The sequence below is a fragment of the Microtus ochrogaster genome, linkage group LG1 (assembly GCF_000317375.1).
Source record: "Microtus ochrogaster isolate Prairie Vole_2 linkage group LG1, MicOch1.0, whole genome shotgun sequence".
Lineage (NCBI taxonomy): Eukaryota > Metazoa > Chordata > Mammalia > Rodentia > Cricetidae > Microtus > Microtus ochrogaster.
The window spans coordinates 30,799,150-30,817,571 of record NC_022027.1 but is presented as its reverse complement, the minus strand read 5'-3'; the positions used below and the strand labels follow the sequence as shown (position 1 = coordinate 30,817,571).

The window sequence follows — 18,422 nt, the reverse complement described above, 5'->3', positions numbered from 1 at the left end:
AATCAGTTAATATTTTTATCTTGGATAATTACAGGTTTTGTATTTGTAATGATACTGAGATATACTTAATTTTCAGTTTACCACTGGAATGTGAGTTTTAACATTAATCCAGAACAAACGGAAGTGATTCAAGTAATTGTCCCTTTAGTTGAAGTAATCCATTCTAAATTATACAGTTTCCTTTTAATAGCCCCAAACCGTTATTGTTTTTCTTATTTCCATTTGTATAATTGATGGATGCATTAGAGGCATTATTCTAGTTAAATTTTAATTGACGAATTACAAACATAGCAGTTTGAATTTCAAAATGTTTTAAATAAGAAATTGAACATTTGAAATTTGCCTTGACGTTGTTTAATACAGTGAACAAATCCAGTTCAAGTACGTTTTAATTGCAGGTTTGAGTTGTTGAACTTTTGTAGATAGTTGTAAAAATTTGAAAAACCATTTTTTCAAACAACTGATTGAATAAATTAATCACTGGTGATGAATATTAAGTAATGGTGGTAACAAATTCAAGATGACGTAACTGGCTCCTTGCCTGTAAGACTCATTTATGTTTAGTGGCTCATATTGTGAACTTGTGTATGGAGTTTGTGTGTGTGTGTGTGTGTGTATGGAATTATTACTTCATTCCTTAGGAGGGTAAAGTGTTTAGGGACAGCTACACAAAGGCCCTAAAAAAATTAAATTCAAATCAAATTTTAATTTTAAGGAAGTCTAAATTTTATGTTAGTTAAGATTTTGGTGGTTTGAGCCTGGCAGTGGTGGCGTACGCCTTTAATCCCAGCACTCGGGAGGCAGAGGCAGGCGGATCTCTGTGAGTTCGAGGCCAGCCTGGTCTACAATAGCTAGTTCCAGGATAGGAACCAAAAGCTATGGAGAAACCCTGTCTCGAAAAATTAAAAAAAAAAGATTTTGGTGGTTTATGTTTTACTGTTTTAAACTTACTTTAAATTACTTCTTGATTCTTCTTTAGAAGTATAACTGTATGCCATATTTGCTATTAATTATGATTAACCATCCTTTTAGCCATTTTATAAATTCTGTTGTTTTAATTTTCTTTGTAATTTTTATGTTCTGACTCTTCCATGGTTCTATAAAAAAATTTGTGCCAAAGGCAACAGAAAATAAGCCCAAAAGTCTGTATGCCTGTTCAGTAATGGAAATGGTTTTAGTCACTCCAATAGAGCCAGGCAACTATGTTAGAACGACCCGACAGTGAGAAAAATATAACTGTAAAGCTGGTATAATGAAAATATGTTGATATTGTTGTTTAAAAATTGTCATTTAGAATAAGCTTTGATGAGTAAGTTTGGTGGAATCCAGATGCTGAAAACTGCCCTTCAAACTCAGGCCTGCTGCGTGACAGCATCTTACAAAGCCTTGTTTTACATATGTGGTGTAAGCTGGTGGTCTTGGTTCTTCTAATTCAAGACTCCATGTGATAAAAGTAGGTTTCTTGTTGACAGCCTAGGCAGAAGGATGAGGATTCATTGATAAAGAACCACTAACCTGTCTTTCCACCAAGCCTGTGATACTGAAAAGGATTAAGGCCACTGTAGGGAACTTGTACTGGAGCCTGTACGGCCCTTTCTCCTGTTCTTTCAGCTAAACAGAAGATTTTCAGTTCCCATGACTAGCAATCTGGTATTTTTCTCAAGCACTAAATTCTTCTAAGGAAGATAATATGACTTAATTTTAGGAAATGACCTAGAAGGATAATATTTTATTGGTATTTCATGTTCAATATATTGAATATACATACATACATACATACATACATACATACATACATACATACATGATCCTATTAACTTAAAAGAGTATTTTGAATTTGCTAGGCAGTATAATCACTTAAAATTAAGTGACAGATATTTATATGATTAGATTTGCTTGTCTGGTTAATAGATATCAGGTTTGGCTGTGTTGAATTTTAGTATTTCATTAGAGTCTGACAACCCTGTGGACATAAACTGTTAACTTTTATTTCTAGAAGACAGTAACTAAAATGCGATTTCTTCCCACTGAAGTTTAAAAGCTTTGAAATGCTTTTATAATGCTGAAATGTCATATTTTCTCCCACTATCTGCCAAATTGGTATTGTACTTCATCTTGAAAATATATTTTGATTTTGTGAACTAAAAATAATTGCATAGTATTAAACATTCTCTATGGTTAAGCCTTTTTTCTTCCATTTAATTTGATCTTTTGTTGTTACTAACAAATAATTTGTGGCACAGTTTCTTCTTTTACTTTTTTTTAAAAATCATTGCTGGAATCACTTACTTGTCACCTTAGTGTGCTGGAAACGCTCCTCTCAAATCAAGGGCTCCTTTCTGGTTTTGTGTGTTCTCACCTGCTCCTCTCTGTAAATCACTGAGATGTCAAGTGTGGTGATTAATTAGGCTGCACGTGCAAGTGCCTTTTTTTCACCTGTCAAGCAGGAGAGCCGTCTCACAGCAAGATTAGATGGTGCTAATTCAGCTTTACTCCAGACTGCAGCAGTGCAGGAATATTCAATATTCAGATGATTATGCAGAATATGGCATAGCAAACTTTGTTTGCTTTAGAATTCTTAATATTATGGGATACAATTATACCCAACCCTGTCATTAAACTCCTAATTAGAGGCGAAGAATAAATTTGAGGTTCCTACATAAATATTTTAGAATTTTATATTCATACTTTGTAATTATCTTTTATACAAATATTGGTATTTGATTTAAGTAGAAGTAAATATTTTCAAGTTGGTAAATGTTATCTGTAGGTGTGCATGTGTATATATATGTATGTATGATAATGAGAGTATAGCATGGCTTATATATACATTCTGGTAATTTGATATGGTAATAACCGGTCTTTTCTTTGAATAATAAATATTTGCAGAATGTAGTATTAAGTTTTTAGGAACTACTTTTATATACTTTTAAAATAAAACAACAGACTTAAAAAGTTGCTTCTCCCGATTTCTTTAATTTTCTTTCTTCTGATTTCTTTAATTTTCCCCATCTTCTTTTTAAATCGTCAGTAAAAGTAAAACCTCAAATTGTATAGTAATCTTAATCTATTATTAAAAGGTCCTAGAAAGGAAGATTACAAGGTGGATTCAGGTTTTGAAACGGTTTTACCATTGGTTTAGCAGCGGGTGGGCAGGCAGATGCCTGCTCATAGTAGAACCTATTGCCATTTTTCACCATTGATAGAGTAGCCTTTCAGAGTCAATGAGCTCTGTCAATGTGAGCTTGTCAAGGCTACAACTTCATAGACCTGAGAGGCGGTTTGAGAGGTCAGCCCTTTTCAGGTTCGCTGTGATGCAAATGAACTTTAATGCTTAAACAACTATTGGAATTTTTATGTCTGCTCCTTGTTCTTTTTTCTTCACAAAGTCATTGACGAGACATTCAGTGCTTTTTAAATTGGAAGTTGCATTGTGCTAAAGACCTAGTACAGATTTACGGAGGGCTGAAAGCAGTTAGATCATGTTCTTTTCATGGTGCGATTAGAATCAAATCGATTTCCCTACAGCCTTCAGCATTCAGATGGCAATTTTAACAAAGCTTGGGGGCTAGACAAGGGACAAAACGACTGAACTGAATGTTAATTACACTCTGCAGCCTTATTTTCTTTTGATTTGGGGCTGACTGGCAACTAAATTAACAAAAAGTGTGACCATAACTGCTGCCCTATTTTCATTTAAAAGGAGCGCTGCCTCTAAAAGGCTATCTTACAAAGAAACAAGTGAGGGCTGCTGATCATTGCTAACAAGGGCACTTTTTCTTTAAAATTCTTGCCGAAAAGACTGTTCAAAAAATTGTAATAAATTAGTCATTGACATTATTGCCAGAAAATAGTTGATTTTCCGATTTTTATAACATAAAAATAACATAAAAATCGGAAAATATAAGCACTCGTGGTAGTTTGATGCTAGCTATAATATGAATTATAATTGGCACCTATGTGACTTCAGTGTCTTTCTAGCAGTTCAACATGCTGAAATGTAGTCCTGGAACTGGATTACAGTAGACACTTTAAATAGATCCTAACTTTTTTACGTAACAGACTTTAAAACCAGCATGTTCCTATCAGTTTTTCACATCACTCAGTCTTGGTTGGCATTCAAGTCTTCATGCGATGATCAGTACGTACTTAGAGTCACGCCACATTTATATCAGTAGACACCTTCTTTTGCAGGAAAGCTGCAGCTGCATCAAGTTGCAGTTGATCGCCTAGCAGTAATGTCACTCCTGCACCTGCAGAGAGTTAGTCTCATCCAGACACCTGGCTCCATGCATTAGCTTCTTTTTTCACACCCCCAAGCAAGAATCGGTCCGTGCTGTATGTTCTATGGTGCAGCAACAGAGGAAACTCTGAAATATTGGATTAAGAATAGAATTTTACTCCCAGATACCACTTTTATGTTGCTTTAAATAAAAATTTGGCTCTGTTTGAAAGTTGCAATGACCATCAAACTGATTTTGTCATACAATCCTAAAATTAGTTTGATTTTATAACTCATTTCCCCCTTTATTAACGTTCAATTCATAGTTTGTGTTTTTTAAGATTTACCCTAAAGGCCATTGATATTTTGTTAACTAATATTTAAATTACTAATATTTTAAAAATAGAGATTAAGGAACCTTCATTACTTTTTAAATACTGCAAAATGTTTCCTAAAGAAGTGGAGATTTAAGTTAAATAAGTAAATAAAATGACATTTGCTGTTTAGACTAATAGTTTTAAATCAGAGGCTAGTAAATTTAAAATACCTTAAAATATAAGCATTTGTATTTAAAGGAAAATTCATGTGAGGTTGCGCCTTAGTGCTGGACCATGGCGAGTGCAGACCACTCTTGCCTTGTCATCATCATTTTATACTTCTTCCCCTTTCACACAAAAAGCAGCTGCAAAACAGCTTCTCTAAAACCAGTCAAGAGTAAACTTTCCCCTCATTTGTCTTCCAGACACGAAGATCGATCGAGAAGTTATTAGAATGGGAAAACAATAGGTTATACCACAAGGTGAGTGCTGCGGGGAGCAGCTTCGTACTGTCGGGTCTGAATTGCACAGTATGGAAACAGATGCTTTTGTTGGACTGAAAATATGAAAGATGGACGAATGGGTGAGTCTTGTGCCCAGGAAAATGGAGCTCATTTCTCTTCCTTTGCCCTCTTTCGTGTCTAGCTGTGCTTGCACTGGAGACTGAGCAAAAGGAAATGTGAAACGAACAACATGATGGAATATGTAAGTTAAAGGGCTGTTTTGTGAGTTTCTCTATTAAATGATCATTTATTTTGTTTCTGATCTTATTCTTTCCATGATTATTAATCAGCAAAGGTGTCAGGAGCTTAATCTCCTGAGTGCAAGGATTTTCTACGGTTCACAGATGCCTGGGTTTCATGTGCAAGACTGATTTATAAAGTTATGAATGACTTGAAAACAAGGCTTCACTGTGTTCTGAAAAATAATAAATTAATTGCCAAGATAAAATGGCCTGAACATGTGTTGATGGAGTGTGAAATTTTAGATGCTGTATAAAGAATAACCACACCCTTGGTCACGCAGCACGTCAGATATGGCGCTTTTATATAATGCTAATCAAGTTTCCAAGTATGGAAGAGAACTTTTCAGCCAAGCTGTTGGAGCCTGAGAAGCCTTTATAGACTTAGGTTGCCTGTGTACCTCATGGCCTTAGAGGGTTTTCCGAAGGGTTACTAGAACATTGCTTTTACAGTTATCTTAAACGTAAACAGATGTTAGCCAACCTGTTTTGCCCTTTAAGACATGACTGATTTTGGATAAACACGCACACACACACAACCATTTTAGAATTTTAGTTTATTGGTGCCCTGATTTATTTGAATAATTGTTTTCTTTTTGAAAAGTTCAGAATACTTTAAGAAAATTTTAATTTATTCTTCCTTGAGTTTGAGTGTTTTGCTTTAAAACATGGAAAGGTTATTACGTTAAAAGAACAAGATACAAGAAAGGAAATAATTGTTGAAACTAAAACCGGGCTTTGTGCAGGACCTGGGTCTGCATTTCTGAGGAACTTTCACTGTTGTTGAAGCAGTATAACCCTCATTGTGTATATGTATAAAAGATTTGTTAAAAAGTTTCCTGACTCTTCCGTTATCAGACAGCCAAATCTCCTTTCTCTCCTTTAACATCAAAGATATTTTATATGTTCTTTCCTCAACCCCCAAACTATCTCTGTTCACAAACTTAGTAATTTATTTAGGTCTTACCTTTATGACCACATGTTAAATTTCGAGGTGGGAAAGACGTGTGCTGCTTCATTATCACCGTAAAACGGGAATAGTTTGAGGTTGACCTGGCCGGGTACTAGTCATTTCATCGTTGATGGTAAGAGCTCTATCATTGGGAGGACAGGAAGAGCTATTTGAGACATTTCAAGGATTTCATGAAATAATTTGCTGTTATACATTTATAAACCAGAACACCAAGCTTAAACCTGAAGCTTTAATTACTTTTTGCATGTTTTTTTGATTTACTTTCAATAGAAAAAAAATGAAAGTTAATAACAAACTGGTTATACCTGGTGGTAGAGCACATGCCTACCACACAAGGGGTTTGATTTCCTGCACTGAGAAAAGAAAAATCTAAATTACGTGATTTCCAAGTGGAACTCTATGAAGAACATTCATTCAAAGAGCATATGAACTGGATTTTCTTTTATCTTTAAGACATTTTCTTATTAAAATTAAATTGGTAGCTTTTTTGTTTCTTTAATTTTTTCTCTTTTTTAATTTATTAGATTTAAAAAAAATACCAATCCAAATTCCCTCCCCTACTCCATTCCCTCCATACACCTTCCCATCCCACCCATATTTAATTCTAAGAGAGGGTATGGCACATTGCTTTGTGGAAGGTCCAAGGCCCTCCCTGCTACATCTAGGCTGAGCAAGGTATACATCCAAAAAGAATAGGATCCCAAAAAGCCAGTACATGCAGTAGAGATAAATCCCAGAGCCACTGCCAGTAGCTTCTCAGTCTGCCCCAGCCTTCGTCCAACAATAAATTAGTAGCTTTTAAAACATTGTAAACTGTATATTTCATGAAATTTTTTAATTAACCTTGGATTTTTACATAATTAAGCACTTTAAAGAATTGTATTTCACACGATCGTAGGTCTACAAAAGTACTTTAAATTGACCTTTAAGGTGATTTTTAGATGTTCTTGGGATGATGTGTGTTTGTGTGGTTGCAATAGGAATAAACAAAGCTTCAGAAGCTCTTTAAACTCATTTGAGCATCGTAGTCACACACAGTCTGCCTTATGTAATGAGTCAAGCCTTTCCAACTCTATGTGCCTTTGTCTGTTACTTACACAAACTGATTGTTAAAGCCAAGTATTTTCCCTTCGTTATATTTTGACTGTTAGAGATAATCTAAAAAGAAAAAATAGCAATGCAAAATTGTTGTTGTTGTTACTCAGGTATGAAATATGTGTGTGGTTTGTGAAGGAACACATTTTCAGGGCGTTGTTCTTTCAAAACTAAAGCAGATTCAGATAGCGTCAAAAATAGTCATGTTGACTGGAGTGTTGGCTCATCAGTTATGAGTACTTATTAAACTTGCACCTCCATGTCTGCCCATAATGTCTAGAACTCCTGTCCCAGAGCATCTGACATTCTCTTCTAACTGCTAACCAGGCATATGCATGGTGCATGTTTATATGCACACGAATAGTACATGTATATCCATTTAGCAAAACACAAATGTACACAAAATAATAAAAATTAAAAATAGCCACTGTTTTACACTTTGCATATGTACAGTAAAATGGTGTGTTCATTCGGGGGCCTGAAACTTAAAAATATTACAGTGGAAGATAATACAGTTTGAATGTCAAAATATTTAGCCAATGAGAACTTGGAAGTCATTTAAGTCATTAACTTTTAGAGCTACAAAGAATCTTTTCATCTGGTCCAACTATTATTTATAGGTGACAAGCACGAGAAACAGGGAAATCAAGCACAAATAAAGAAGCTGGGTGGAGAAGAAAAGTTCTTTTGGAAAAGATGTATTTATTTTTATTTTATATGTATGAATGTTTTGGCTGCATATATGTCTATGCACCATATTTGTGCCTGGTGCCCTCAAAGGCCAGAAGAGGGCATTGGATCTCCCAGAGCTGAAGTTGTGAGCCGCCACGTGGGTGCTGGAGAGCAAATCCAGGTCCTCGGCAAAAGCAGCCAGTGCTCTTAACCACTAAGCGATCTTTCCAGCCCGCTTTTTTTTTAAACATACTTTTTTTTTAATACTTGGACAATTTTAAACATGTAGGATGTATTTTGTTCACTCCCCCCTTCCTCTGGAGCTCTTCTTTTCAACACAACCCCTCCTACACTCCATGTTTATCTTTTATCTTTCTCTTTTTAAAAATAACCTGCTGAGTTTAATTAGGGTTGCTGGCATGTGGATGGGTATAGGATTATCTACTTGATCCAGTAGCTTGCCAGTGCCTATACCCTGAAGAAAAGTGACTTTCCCTCTCCCAACAGCTAGGAATTGCCAATAGCTTCTCAGTTAAGGGGCAAGGTTGCATGGTTCCTTCCCTCTCTAGCCTGGAACCTGCAGAATCTTGTGCAGGTTGCCATAGCTTTGTGATCTCACAGGTGCAGGAGCATGCCACGTCCAGGAGACTGGGTTACCTTTCCTCGGCTTCTTACACTCTCTCTTTCCCTTTCCTTAATGCTATCTGAATGTTTGTGGTAGGATGAGTAACAGGTAGTTTGACTAGGGCTGTGCACTCAACAAGTGCTTACCCTTAGTGAGAATATATTCTAGCTAGTGAATATTTTCTAAGTAAATAATAGGCCAGGATGACGGAAGGTGACTCCTAAGGCTTCCTGCAGGGTAACTAGAAAGGGGAAGGTATGTTTGTGAACCAAGAATGGAAGTGCTTTTCTCCTTGAGGTAAATCAAAAAGCCAGTAGAAGTCAAGAATGAAAATTAAAGTTCCTGGCCCAGATGGTTAACAAAGCACTTGATCAGAGCCTCCATGTCAAGACCCAACCTTTGAGAAAAACAAGTTTCCAACTCTTTCTAGATAGTCTTATCAAATACATTTTCAATAATCAAAATGATTTATTGTATCCATTTGTCAAAGGTACTTTTTATAAAGTTTGGCCTTTTTATTGTTCACATAATTTTTTAAAAAGATTTTTTGTTTTTATTTTAAGTGTATGAGTATTTTCCCTGCATGTATGTCCCTGCAGCCAGTGTTTGCCTGGTTCCCAGAGAATACAGAAGAGGGTGTGTGAACTAGAGTTCCAGGTGGCTGTGAGCTGCTATAGTCTTGCTGGAAACTGAACCTGGATCCTCTTCCAGAGCAGCAAGTGCTCTCAACTGCTGAGCCATCTTTTCAGCTCCTTCAAATAATTTTTTGAACTGTATTTTATCCAGAGTTCGAACATGGAGAAGATATAACAGTTCGATATAACTATTATATTTAATATAATCAAGTTCAAAATAAAAATTATCTGTAGTCAGCGTTCATACTTGTGCTATAAAATTTTCGGTTTCCTTCGGTTTACTATTAAAAGTGCCTTTGGAACAAATTAACTAGTTTTGCTAATCCTGGAAGAGAAGGGCTTGGGAAAAAGGAATCGCTGGGTTAGAGGCTCCCACCTGTGATTGCTCCTTTCCAGGGAGTAAGGTCTCCAGAGGACTGCTAGTTTCAGAACAGACATTCCTAAGAAATCTGGGGAAGAGGCAGAGAGATAGAATGAGCACAGTAAGTGCGTAGAGATTGAGCAGGATAGCTCCTGACTATAACCCCAGCACTTACAGGGATTGGGGAGGAGAGGAGGAGGGGAGGGCTGAGGTCAAGGCCAGCCTTACTTACTGAGTAAATTCCAGCTCTTAAAAAGATTCAGAGGGAGGAAGAAAGGGAACAGTCATACAGAGCTCCTCCATCCTGCCATGGTAAAATGTAAGCAGTTCTAGGACATAGAGAAGACCCGTGGGATTGAGTTGATTAAAGAGAAGAAATATTAATACAAACAGTGATTAACTATATAAACTGTATGAAAGAAAAGGCAAAGCTTCGGAATTTAGGATTTTTGTTTTTATCTTTTGTTCTTTTGAGATAGTGTCTATCTATGTAGCCCTGACTGTCCTAGAACTGGTTTACATTTATTTACTTTATCTATGTGAGTATGTGTGGGGGTCAGAGGATACCCCAAAAGAGTTCTCTTTTTTCTCCATGGGAGTTCCTAGGCTTGAACTCAGGTCATCAGACTTGGAAGGAAGTAAGTGCCTTCCCTATAAGGTCATTGTGCCTATCTGGTCTAGATCATTATGAAAGCCCTATGTTCAGTTCTCAGTGTTTCTCATCTTTGAGGCATGCACGCATACACACGCTACTCCAGTGTGTCAAGTGGAACACCCGTGTTACCTGCCTCTAATCACCTTCTTGGACTTCTGTAGAAGGGTTTGGGGAGGGGAGCGCCAGCTTAGCCTTAGCTTAGCCTTGTTCTTAACTAGTTGTTATAACTTAAATTAATCCATATCTTTTAATCTGTGTTTTTTTATGTGGCTCAGTCATCTTAACTCGGTATCCTCATCCTGTTTGCTCTCCCTCTGGCTGGCAACTCCATCTTCTCTCTTTGTCTGGGAGTCCTGCCTATCTCTCCTGCCTCACTATTGGCCATTCAGCTTTTAATTATACCAGTCACAGCAGTACATTTTCACAGTGTGCAAATATCCCACAACAGGCTTCCATTATTTTACTCTTTTTTTGTTTTGTTTTTTTTTGTTTTTCATAGACTTGAAGGATATTTCACACTCAGTGAAAGTCCAATGAGGTTCAGGGTTATCAGATAAATAAATGTCCTTTAAAACTTATAAAATTAAGGTGGTTGTGGTAGTACATGCCCTTAATGCTAGCACTTTAGAAGCAGGTACAGAGATTTCTGATTTCAAGGCCAGCCTGGTCTACATAGAGGGTTCCAGGCCAACCAGGGTCACATAGTAAGACTTTTCTTTAAAAGGGATAAAATTAAAGTTTGAAATATGTGTGGATTTTCAAAATAAAAAATTGTGTTTTGTTAGCATGTACTAACTGTAGTTACTGAGCTTCATTGTGACGTTCTCATACGTGTATAATGTATGTGTTTGTGCTCACCTCCTTTACCCTCTCTTGTCCCTGTCCTGCTCTCACTGAGCCCCTTCCTTCTTTCTCTTCCCAGCGAGTCCCCTTCCACTCGGACTTTTTGTTTGTTTGCTTTTAGTTTTTTGAGACAAGGATTCTCTGTGTACCAGTCCTAGATATCCTGGAACTCGCTCTGTAGACCAGGCTGGCCTTGAACTCACAGATCCTCCTGCCTCTGCCTCCCAAGTGCTGGGATTAAAGGCATATGAGCCACTATCACCCAGCCTTATGTCTTTTTTTTTTTTTAAAGGAAAAAATTTAAACAGCAGAAAATGGCATGTTTTAAGGTTAAGAAAAAAAATCTGCTTTAAATTGTTTAAACCCCCTTTTTTTTTCTCCTTTTACAGGTCATCCTCATAGAATTTTTACCAAAGACACCGATTTTTCGACCAGATTAGCATTTGCTTTATTTATAGAGACTTTGCAAGTGTGTTGTCTTTCCAATGGTGCCTTGCTTGGTGCTCTCCTGCTGGTGACATGATGCTGGTTCTACAGAATGGGGTGGTGTTTTTGTTTGTTTTGTTTTTTAAATAACCGCATGTTCTGTGTGTGCATATTTGTCAGACTTTGCAAGTTATTTCATACAGATGTTTAATACTTAAGTTATTGTGCTCTTTTCTGTTATGTATTCTGATTTTCAAGGATTACTTTTTGTATTCTCAAAAAAATACATTTGAACTTAGCATAAAAATTGTCAGACTTTGTTATTTTGTCAAAAAGGTTCACACAATCCTTTATTTATCAGTTCCTCAACAAAGAAAAGCATACTTGTCTGCTCTAACATGCTCTTGAACTTTTTTTTTCTTACCTTTAGAATTTGTCACAGTAGTTCTTTGAAAGCAGTAAGTTTTCTTGCATAGCCTTTTGGACCTGAGCTGACCTTTCTCACACAGTTCCTGATGCTCTGTCTGTCTTGACAGATACACTTTAGCTTTACGAAGAAGTAGCAATGGTTTTGAGAATATCTCTGTCTTCAAAAGTGATAAATTTCCTAGAAGAGACACACCACAAATAGTGCGCCCGCAGCAGCGGTTTCTAGGGCTCCGTGAGCTCATTGTAGAGTCGCCTCTGTCTTCAGAGTTCCAGTTGGCAGGCAGGACGGCAGCCATGCTTGATGATGTTTGAATTACCCCTTTTAAAATTAAAAGTAAAATATGTTTCCCATCTAACGTAATTGTGGAATGAATGTGTTTCTGAATAGTTTGGAAATCAAAGTTCTAGAATTAAAAATTATCTGATACAACACCGATGTATTGTTATATAGAGTAGATAAGAAATAAAGGGTATGTTTAATACCATTTTCAATCTACCCATTCACTTTCAATCCAGTTATATAATTTTGATTGAACATTGGATATTTAAGTTCAGATCAGATTAGCTTATTACTTTTAAACATACACATACATGTATTTTTTTTTGTTTGGTTGTACATATCTCCACACTAGAGATTTTTGAATGGCCTATGTGTAGACTTTGTTTTTTTTATAAGCTTAAAAAAATTATACACGTTTTAATGTGTGTTCAAGAACTTGTTCCATATAGTTGTGGTATCGAGCAATAATGTGAATAACTTTGAAATTATATAAACTATGTTTAATAATTTGTATTAGGAATTGGTACCACTACCTTCTTCCCTGTATTAAACCTTTTAAATACAAATTTTGTTAATTTATATACCTGTATTTTTAAAAAGTGTTTCTTTGTACTTCTCTAAAGTACTGTGCTTCTATATAAATTTGAATAGCTAAATGCCAGTATTTCATATCCTATATGGGACTTCAGGAATTGTCTTTAATACTTTGACTTAAGACAGTGTCCCAACGTGTCTCTCTCTCTCTCTCTCTCTCTCTCTCTCTCTCTCTCTCTCTCTCTCACACACACACACACACACACACACACACACACACACACGAACTTAACATCTTGAATTCATAGAAAACTTCTCTGTGAAGCACTCAGAGTACAAAGGACTTAAATGGTTCACCCCTTTATCTAACCTTTGTTTAGCCAGGGTAGGAGTATGTCCTACCACCTTAAGTAGTATACTTCAAAGTAATGCTGTTCCAGACTCCAGTGTTTTCTGTGTTTCCGTGTGAAATGATTGTGTATTCACACAGTGCTGAACTCACTCAGGCTTCAGAAAGAGCAGCAAACCATGATGACCATGCAGACTACACGACAGTGCTCCCTGTACACAGCTGTCAGTCTGTAGAATGCCATAGCTGTGGGCTGCAGAGGAAACTTTGACCTAGTTAAGAGGCCATTTGTCTCCCGTTGGTCAGTTGCAGTTTCAAAATTATATTGTAAGACTGTCTTTACAACTAATATTAAGTATAGGATTTTAAAGGCTTTTACAACTGTAATTAGAAATGTGTTCCTTGCTGAAAATATACACGCCCACACTTCAGATATACACAGAAAAGAAACATGGTGCATTGCATGTGCGTTACCATAAACCAATCACACCTCAAGCATTTAGAGTTTTCACTAATGGCTTACAGTATTACTATTTTTTAAATCACAAATTTAAGTTCCCATGTACTGGAAATTATATGTCAGGGGCACCCTTGTTTACGTGAACATCAATCAGTCCAAGGAACTGAAGGTTCTTCCTCAGCTCCTGTTTTCTGATCTTAAGTTTGTAAGTCAGGAACCATTGGTGCTTTTTAGATTGGCCAAGGAAGTAGATTACTATCAGATAATCCCATGTGTAGGTTTGTATGTAAGCCAATAAATTAACTATGATCTTTTTGTACATTATTGGCTTTTTACAGATAGTCACTATTGCTACATAGAAACTCTTTTCCCAGACAGTATATTTTACAAACTGTTGTATTTTACACACATCTGTGGATATTTGGATAAAAATCACTACTCCAGAGTTCAGTAGCAGTGGTAAAACTGATGTGACATTTTTAGCTCTGAGGTGAATGTTGCTGCCTTTCTCTATCTAAATTACCAGCTGATATTATATCAAGAGTCTTTAATGACTAGATTCCAGTTCTTTAGAATATAAACTATGTAATTTTGCCTTAAAATGCACAAAATTTAACAAAACCTTGGATAATAGTAAACCATGAGTTCCACTAATTACTAGAATAATTTTGTACGTGAACAGTTTTCAGTCAGGAAGACCCACACCTTTCCCCATAGTGGTTTCCTGAGGTTTGGGGAGTGTTTCTGATTGCATCCTTGTAGACACAAGCTAGCTGTCCAACTCTGGACAGTTTCTACTGCGGTCACTTGGAAGATGCTCACTGGCGATTGTGCAGTTGGGACCTCTATTTGCACAAGTTCAGATACGCCACTTTTTTTATGTTGCTCTTTACATTATCAGACTGTCTCAATTTTCATGATGTTTGGCTTCACAATTTACCGGGTGAAATTGAGCTGCATGCCTGAAGTTTCATTGTACAGATTTACTTTGATTTGCTATTGATGTTTCAAATTGTCTTTGACACCGACTGCACCAGCATCTAGCTGTGGGCTCTTCTTTCCTGGTAAACCTTGTGCTGGTTCTGTCAGCTCAGGCCTGGGTGACAGTCGGCAGCACTCTGCCACTGGTCCAGGATTATCACCTACACCCGGGAATAGGTCAGAACTGCCTTTTGTCTTCATTTATCTAGGAAACCACTGAAAATGTTCATTCTTTCTCATTCTTATTTTCTTCTCTTTAGTTTTCAGATGAGTCTTACGTAATCCAGCCTAGCCTTCAACCCTCAGTCCCCTTCCCTAGCCTACAGTACAAAGATCACAGGCTCATATTTTCATTATTCTAATAGTACTGAAAACAGATTTCCAGATGCTGATCCTGTTTTGTTTTGAGATGGAGTCTCATGTAGTCCAGGCTGGCCTCAAACCTTCTGTGCAACTGAGGATTATAGGCATTAGCTATGGTGCCAGCAAGATGCTCATCTTGATTTCAGGATATTTCTGATTTTTACAAGGTCATCAAATTATTTGCCCTCTTTATTTTTTATTTTTGCTTCCATTGTCAAAAGAAGATGCTATGACTACCTCATGATGTTACCTTTGTTGTTTATTTTTTCTTATTCAGCAAGTTTTATGTGAGAGCACGTACCTAGAAGTTTAATGGTAATTACTTGGACGTTGAGTGTCAGCATAAATGAGCTATTGTTAAATTTTGTGTTTAAAAATAGAGGTGGGGTCAGCCAAGCATTAGGTGGAGAGACAGCGCAGGTTATTGTCTCCACCGTGTCCCTCCCCTCGTGCTCAGATGAACCCCTGAGGAAGAAGTGGGGGAGGAAGAAGTTTGGGAACCAAGAGGGGTCGAAGACATCATGAGAGCCTGGCCCACCAAATCAAATAAACAGGGCTCATGGGGGGGCATCACAGAGACTGAAGTGGCATCCATGGAGCCTGCATGGATCTTTACTAGGTTCTCTACATATATGTTATGATTATTGGTCTGGGATTTTGGGGGACTCTTGACAGTGGGACTGGGGGTGTCCCTGACTCTTTTACCCGCTCTTGGGACCCTTTTCTTCCTGTCAGATTGCCTTATCCATCATTGATGTGAAGAATTATGTCTGCTCTTAGTGTATGTATATTGTGCCATCTTTGTTAGTGTCCCTGGAAGGCCTGCTTTTTTTCCGGGGGGGGGGGCTGGACCTGGGGGAGCGGGAACTGGAGTTTAACTGAGAGCAGGGGAGAGACTGGGGAAGCTGCGGTCAGGATGTATTAGACGAAAGAAGAATAAGTAAAAAACATTAAAAATTAGAGGTGGGGTATTCCCCATATGTACTTTAAATATTTTGTGTGTTTAAAGATTGGGGAAATGGCCGGGCGGTGGTGGCGCATGCCTTTAATCCCAGGACTCGGGAGGCAGAGGCAGGCGGATCTCTGTGAGTTCGAGGCCAGCCTGATCTAGAAGAGCTAGTTCAGGACAGGAACCAAAAGCTACAGAGAAACCCTGTCTCGAAAAACCAAAAGAAAAAAAACATAAATAAAGATTGGGGAAATGTTGACTATAATACCGAGAACAATTTTATGTGATCTTTTAAAACGTAGTTATATGTGAGATCATAAACACATGTCCTCTCTTACATTCCTAAACACAGTGCTCTTAAATTGAGAGTCGACTGTTTTTTCTGTTTTTGAAAAACATTACATTGCCCTATTAGCTATGTATCTCAGACATATTTTAGTGGATTCAACACCAAGCATCTTGTTTCTGGCGAATTAGCTATCTATTGCTCTGTTACATTTGTTTAAAGAAACAGCATCAACCAACCTTCAGCAGAAGATGCCTTCCCCCAGGGCCTGGTACAAACCTGGTACCAGCACTCTGGAGGCTATGGCAAGATAAGTCTCAAAGAAGAGAGAAGAGTGTTGGTGATAGTGTTAGTGATAGAGCTGTGAGTTGCTTCCTCCTGGTTCCTAGTTTAGTAAACTGTTCAGTTCTTTCTCTTGACATAAACACTACCAAACTTAAAGTCTAAAAGGAAAGCTGGATATGTTGATCCTTTTAATCCCATACCACAGCAGGCAGAAACAAGTTTTCTGGTTTAGAGGCCAACCTGGTCTACAGAATGAGCTCTAGCCAGCCAAGGCTCCATAGTGAGGTCCTGTCTTAAGTCCCCACAACCCCCAGAAAAAAAATCTAGAAGCCACTAAATTAATAAGATCATTCCCTCTGCTTAAGAGTTGAATTTTGAACCAGGATGCATTTAATCCTAATCCTCGGAAGACAAAGGCAGGTGGATCTCTTGTGAGTCACGTCTCAGGAAACTGTGGACTGAGAAGGCTCTGTGGTCCACATCCATACACACCTACAGTGGACAGCACTCCCACCGATACCTGGGAATAAAATAATTAAATTGACCTCATATTGAATTTGAGTTTAGAACTTGGTGTGGTGAACTTGAAAGTCTTGCAGTAGGCATCTGCGAACGTCCCACTTGGTGGAACTCTTGCCTAACTAAGGCCCAAGCTTATTCTGTAGGGGAAACAAATGGAAAAGTGCATCTTCTGTCTTGTGCCCTTGCTCCTTTAGTTGTCTTTAAATTAAGAAGTGAATGCAGATTTAGCAAAGATTGCTAGTTACCATATTAGGCACTCAGAATTTCAGGTTAAGGCAGAAATAACTCCGGTCACGATCCCCTGTAAATACACATATAGAGTGTATATTGCGTATGTCAAGTGACTTAACCACACGGGGTTTGTCCCATTTTATTTGACCCAGATCCCAGTAGTTAACATGGAAAATACATATGCATATATCCACATGTTAGTGCATGAACAACTTTTACTTCAAAAGGAGTAAGTTTATTCTGTAGCCATGGCCTGGAAAGAGATTGAGATTATCCCAAATTCCATATTTCAGTGTGGCAGATGTGTCCTCATATTTTTATAGCAATAGAACAAAGAAAGTCATCAGTCCAGGCACTTTTCAGACACTGGTGGAAATCCCAGGTCACAGCAGTCAGCCGTGTGGCTCAGGTGCTGTCTGATGGCATTCTTAGCCTTTTAGTTGGTGGAAGCCAGTGGCCTGTTGATACATTTGAGGGACTTGACCTGTTTCAAGGGTCTGAGAAATGGCTGCTAAGCAGCTAATGACGCAGGTGGCCCAAGATAAATTGAAATCAAGCTCTATCAGACAGCATGCCATCCCCTCCACAGTCTATTCAATTGACAGCCTTACAGAAAGTCTTGTTCTCAAGTGTGTATTTGTGTGCTCAGCATAGGGAAAGCCACATAGAGGTATAATTCTGACAAAAATACCAGACTCGGTTCTCTAGGACTGGCCAGGTGTGGTGGTGCACACGTTTAGTTCCAGCACTGGGAAGACAGGCAGGCGGATCGCTGAGTTTTGAGGTCTACAAAGGGAGTTCCAGTACAGAGTTACACAGACCCCCCCCCCCTCAGAAAACAAAAACTTCTGTAGTATGCAAGTGAAGATTACCTGAATTGCTTTACTAGATACAAAATGGCGGTGCTACATGAAACATTTGAAGCGAGAAACTAGCTTTAGTTTTGCATTTTGTGTTTCCTTGAACCATTTCTGTATTAGAGGTTTTTTTTAAAAAAAAGAATTGATACCTTATTTTCTGAATTTCCATTTCTTTGGCTGTTTTCATTCTAACAAAAATGAGAGCATTCTCAGAATTGTATTCCATTTCTTTTTTTATAAATAGAAACTGCATCAAAATGCCCTTGCTGCCCACAGTAGTTAGTATCTTAGAATCCACTGCGCAAAGCCCAAGAGACAGCACAACCT

At 37.7% G+C, this 18,422-nt stretch overlaps 1 protein-coding gene across 2 annotated transcripts in view; it reads left to right on the top strand.

Annotated features, from left to right (window-relative positions):
- The window catches only part of Chic2 (cysteine rich hydrophobic domain 2), a 39,363-nt gene extending 27,498 nt beyond the window's left edge, over positions 1-11,865 (top strand). Inside the window, exons 4-6 of one of the 2 annotated variants that reach the window (XM_005359356.3) lie at positions 4,965-5,021; positions 5,185-5,244; positions 11,530-11,865. In XM_005359356.3, coding sequence (XP_005359413.1) covers positions 4,965-5,021; positions 5,185-5,244; positions 11,530-11,580 — 168 coding nt within the window. In that variant the 3' untranslated portion in view covers positions 11,581-11,865. Of the gene's footprint in view, positions 1-4,964; positions 5,022-5,184; positions 5,245-5,332; positions 6,728-11,529 lie in introns of those variants that run through there. The other variant, XM_013350765.2, reaches the window with a different exon arrangement.
- The last annotated feature ends 6,557 nt before the right edge of the window (positions 11,866-18,422 follow it).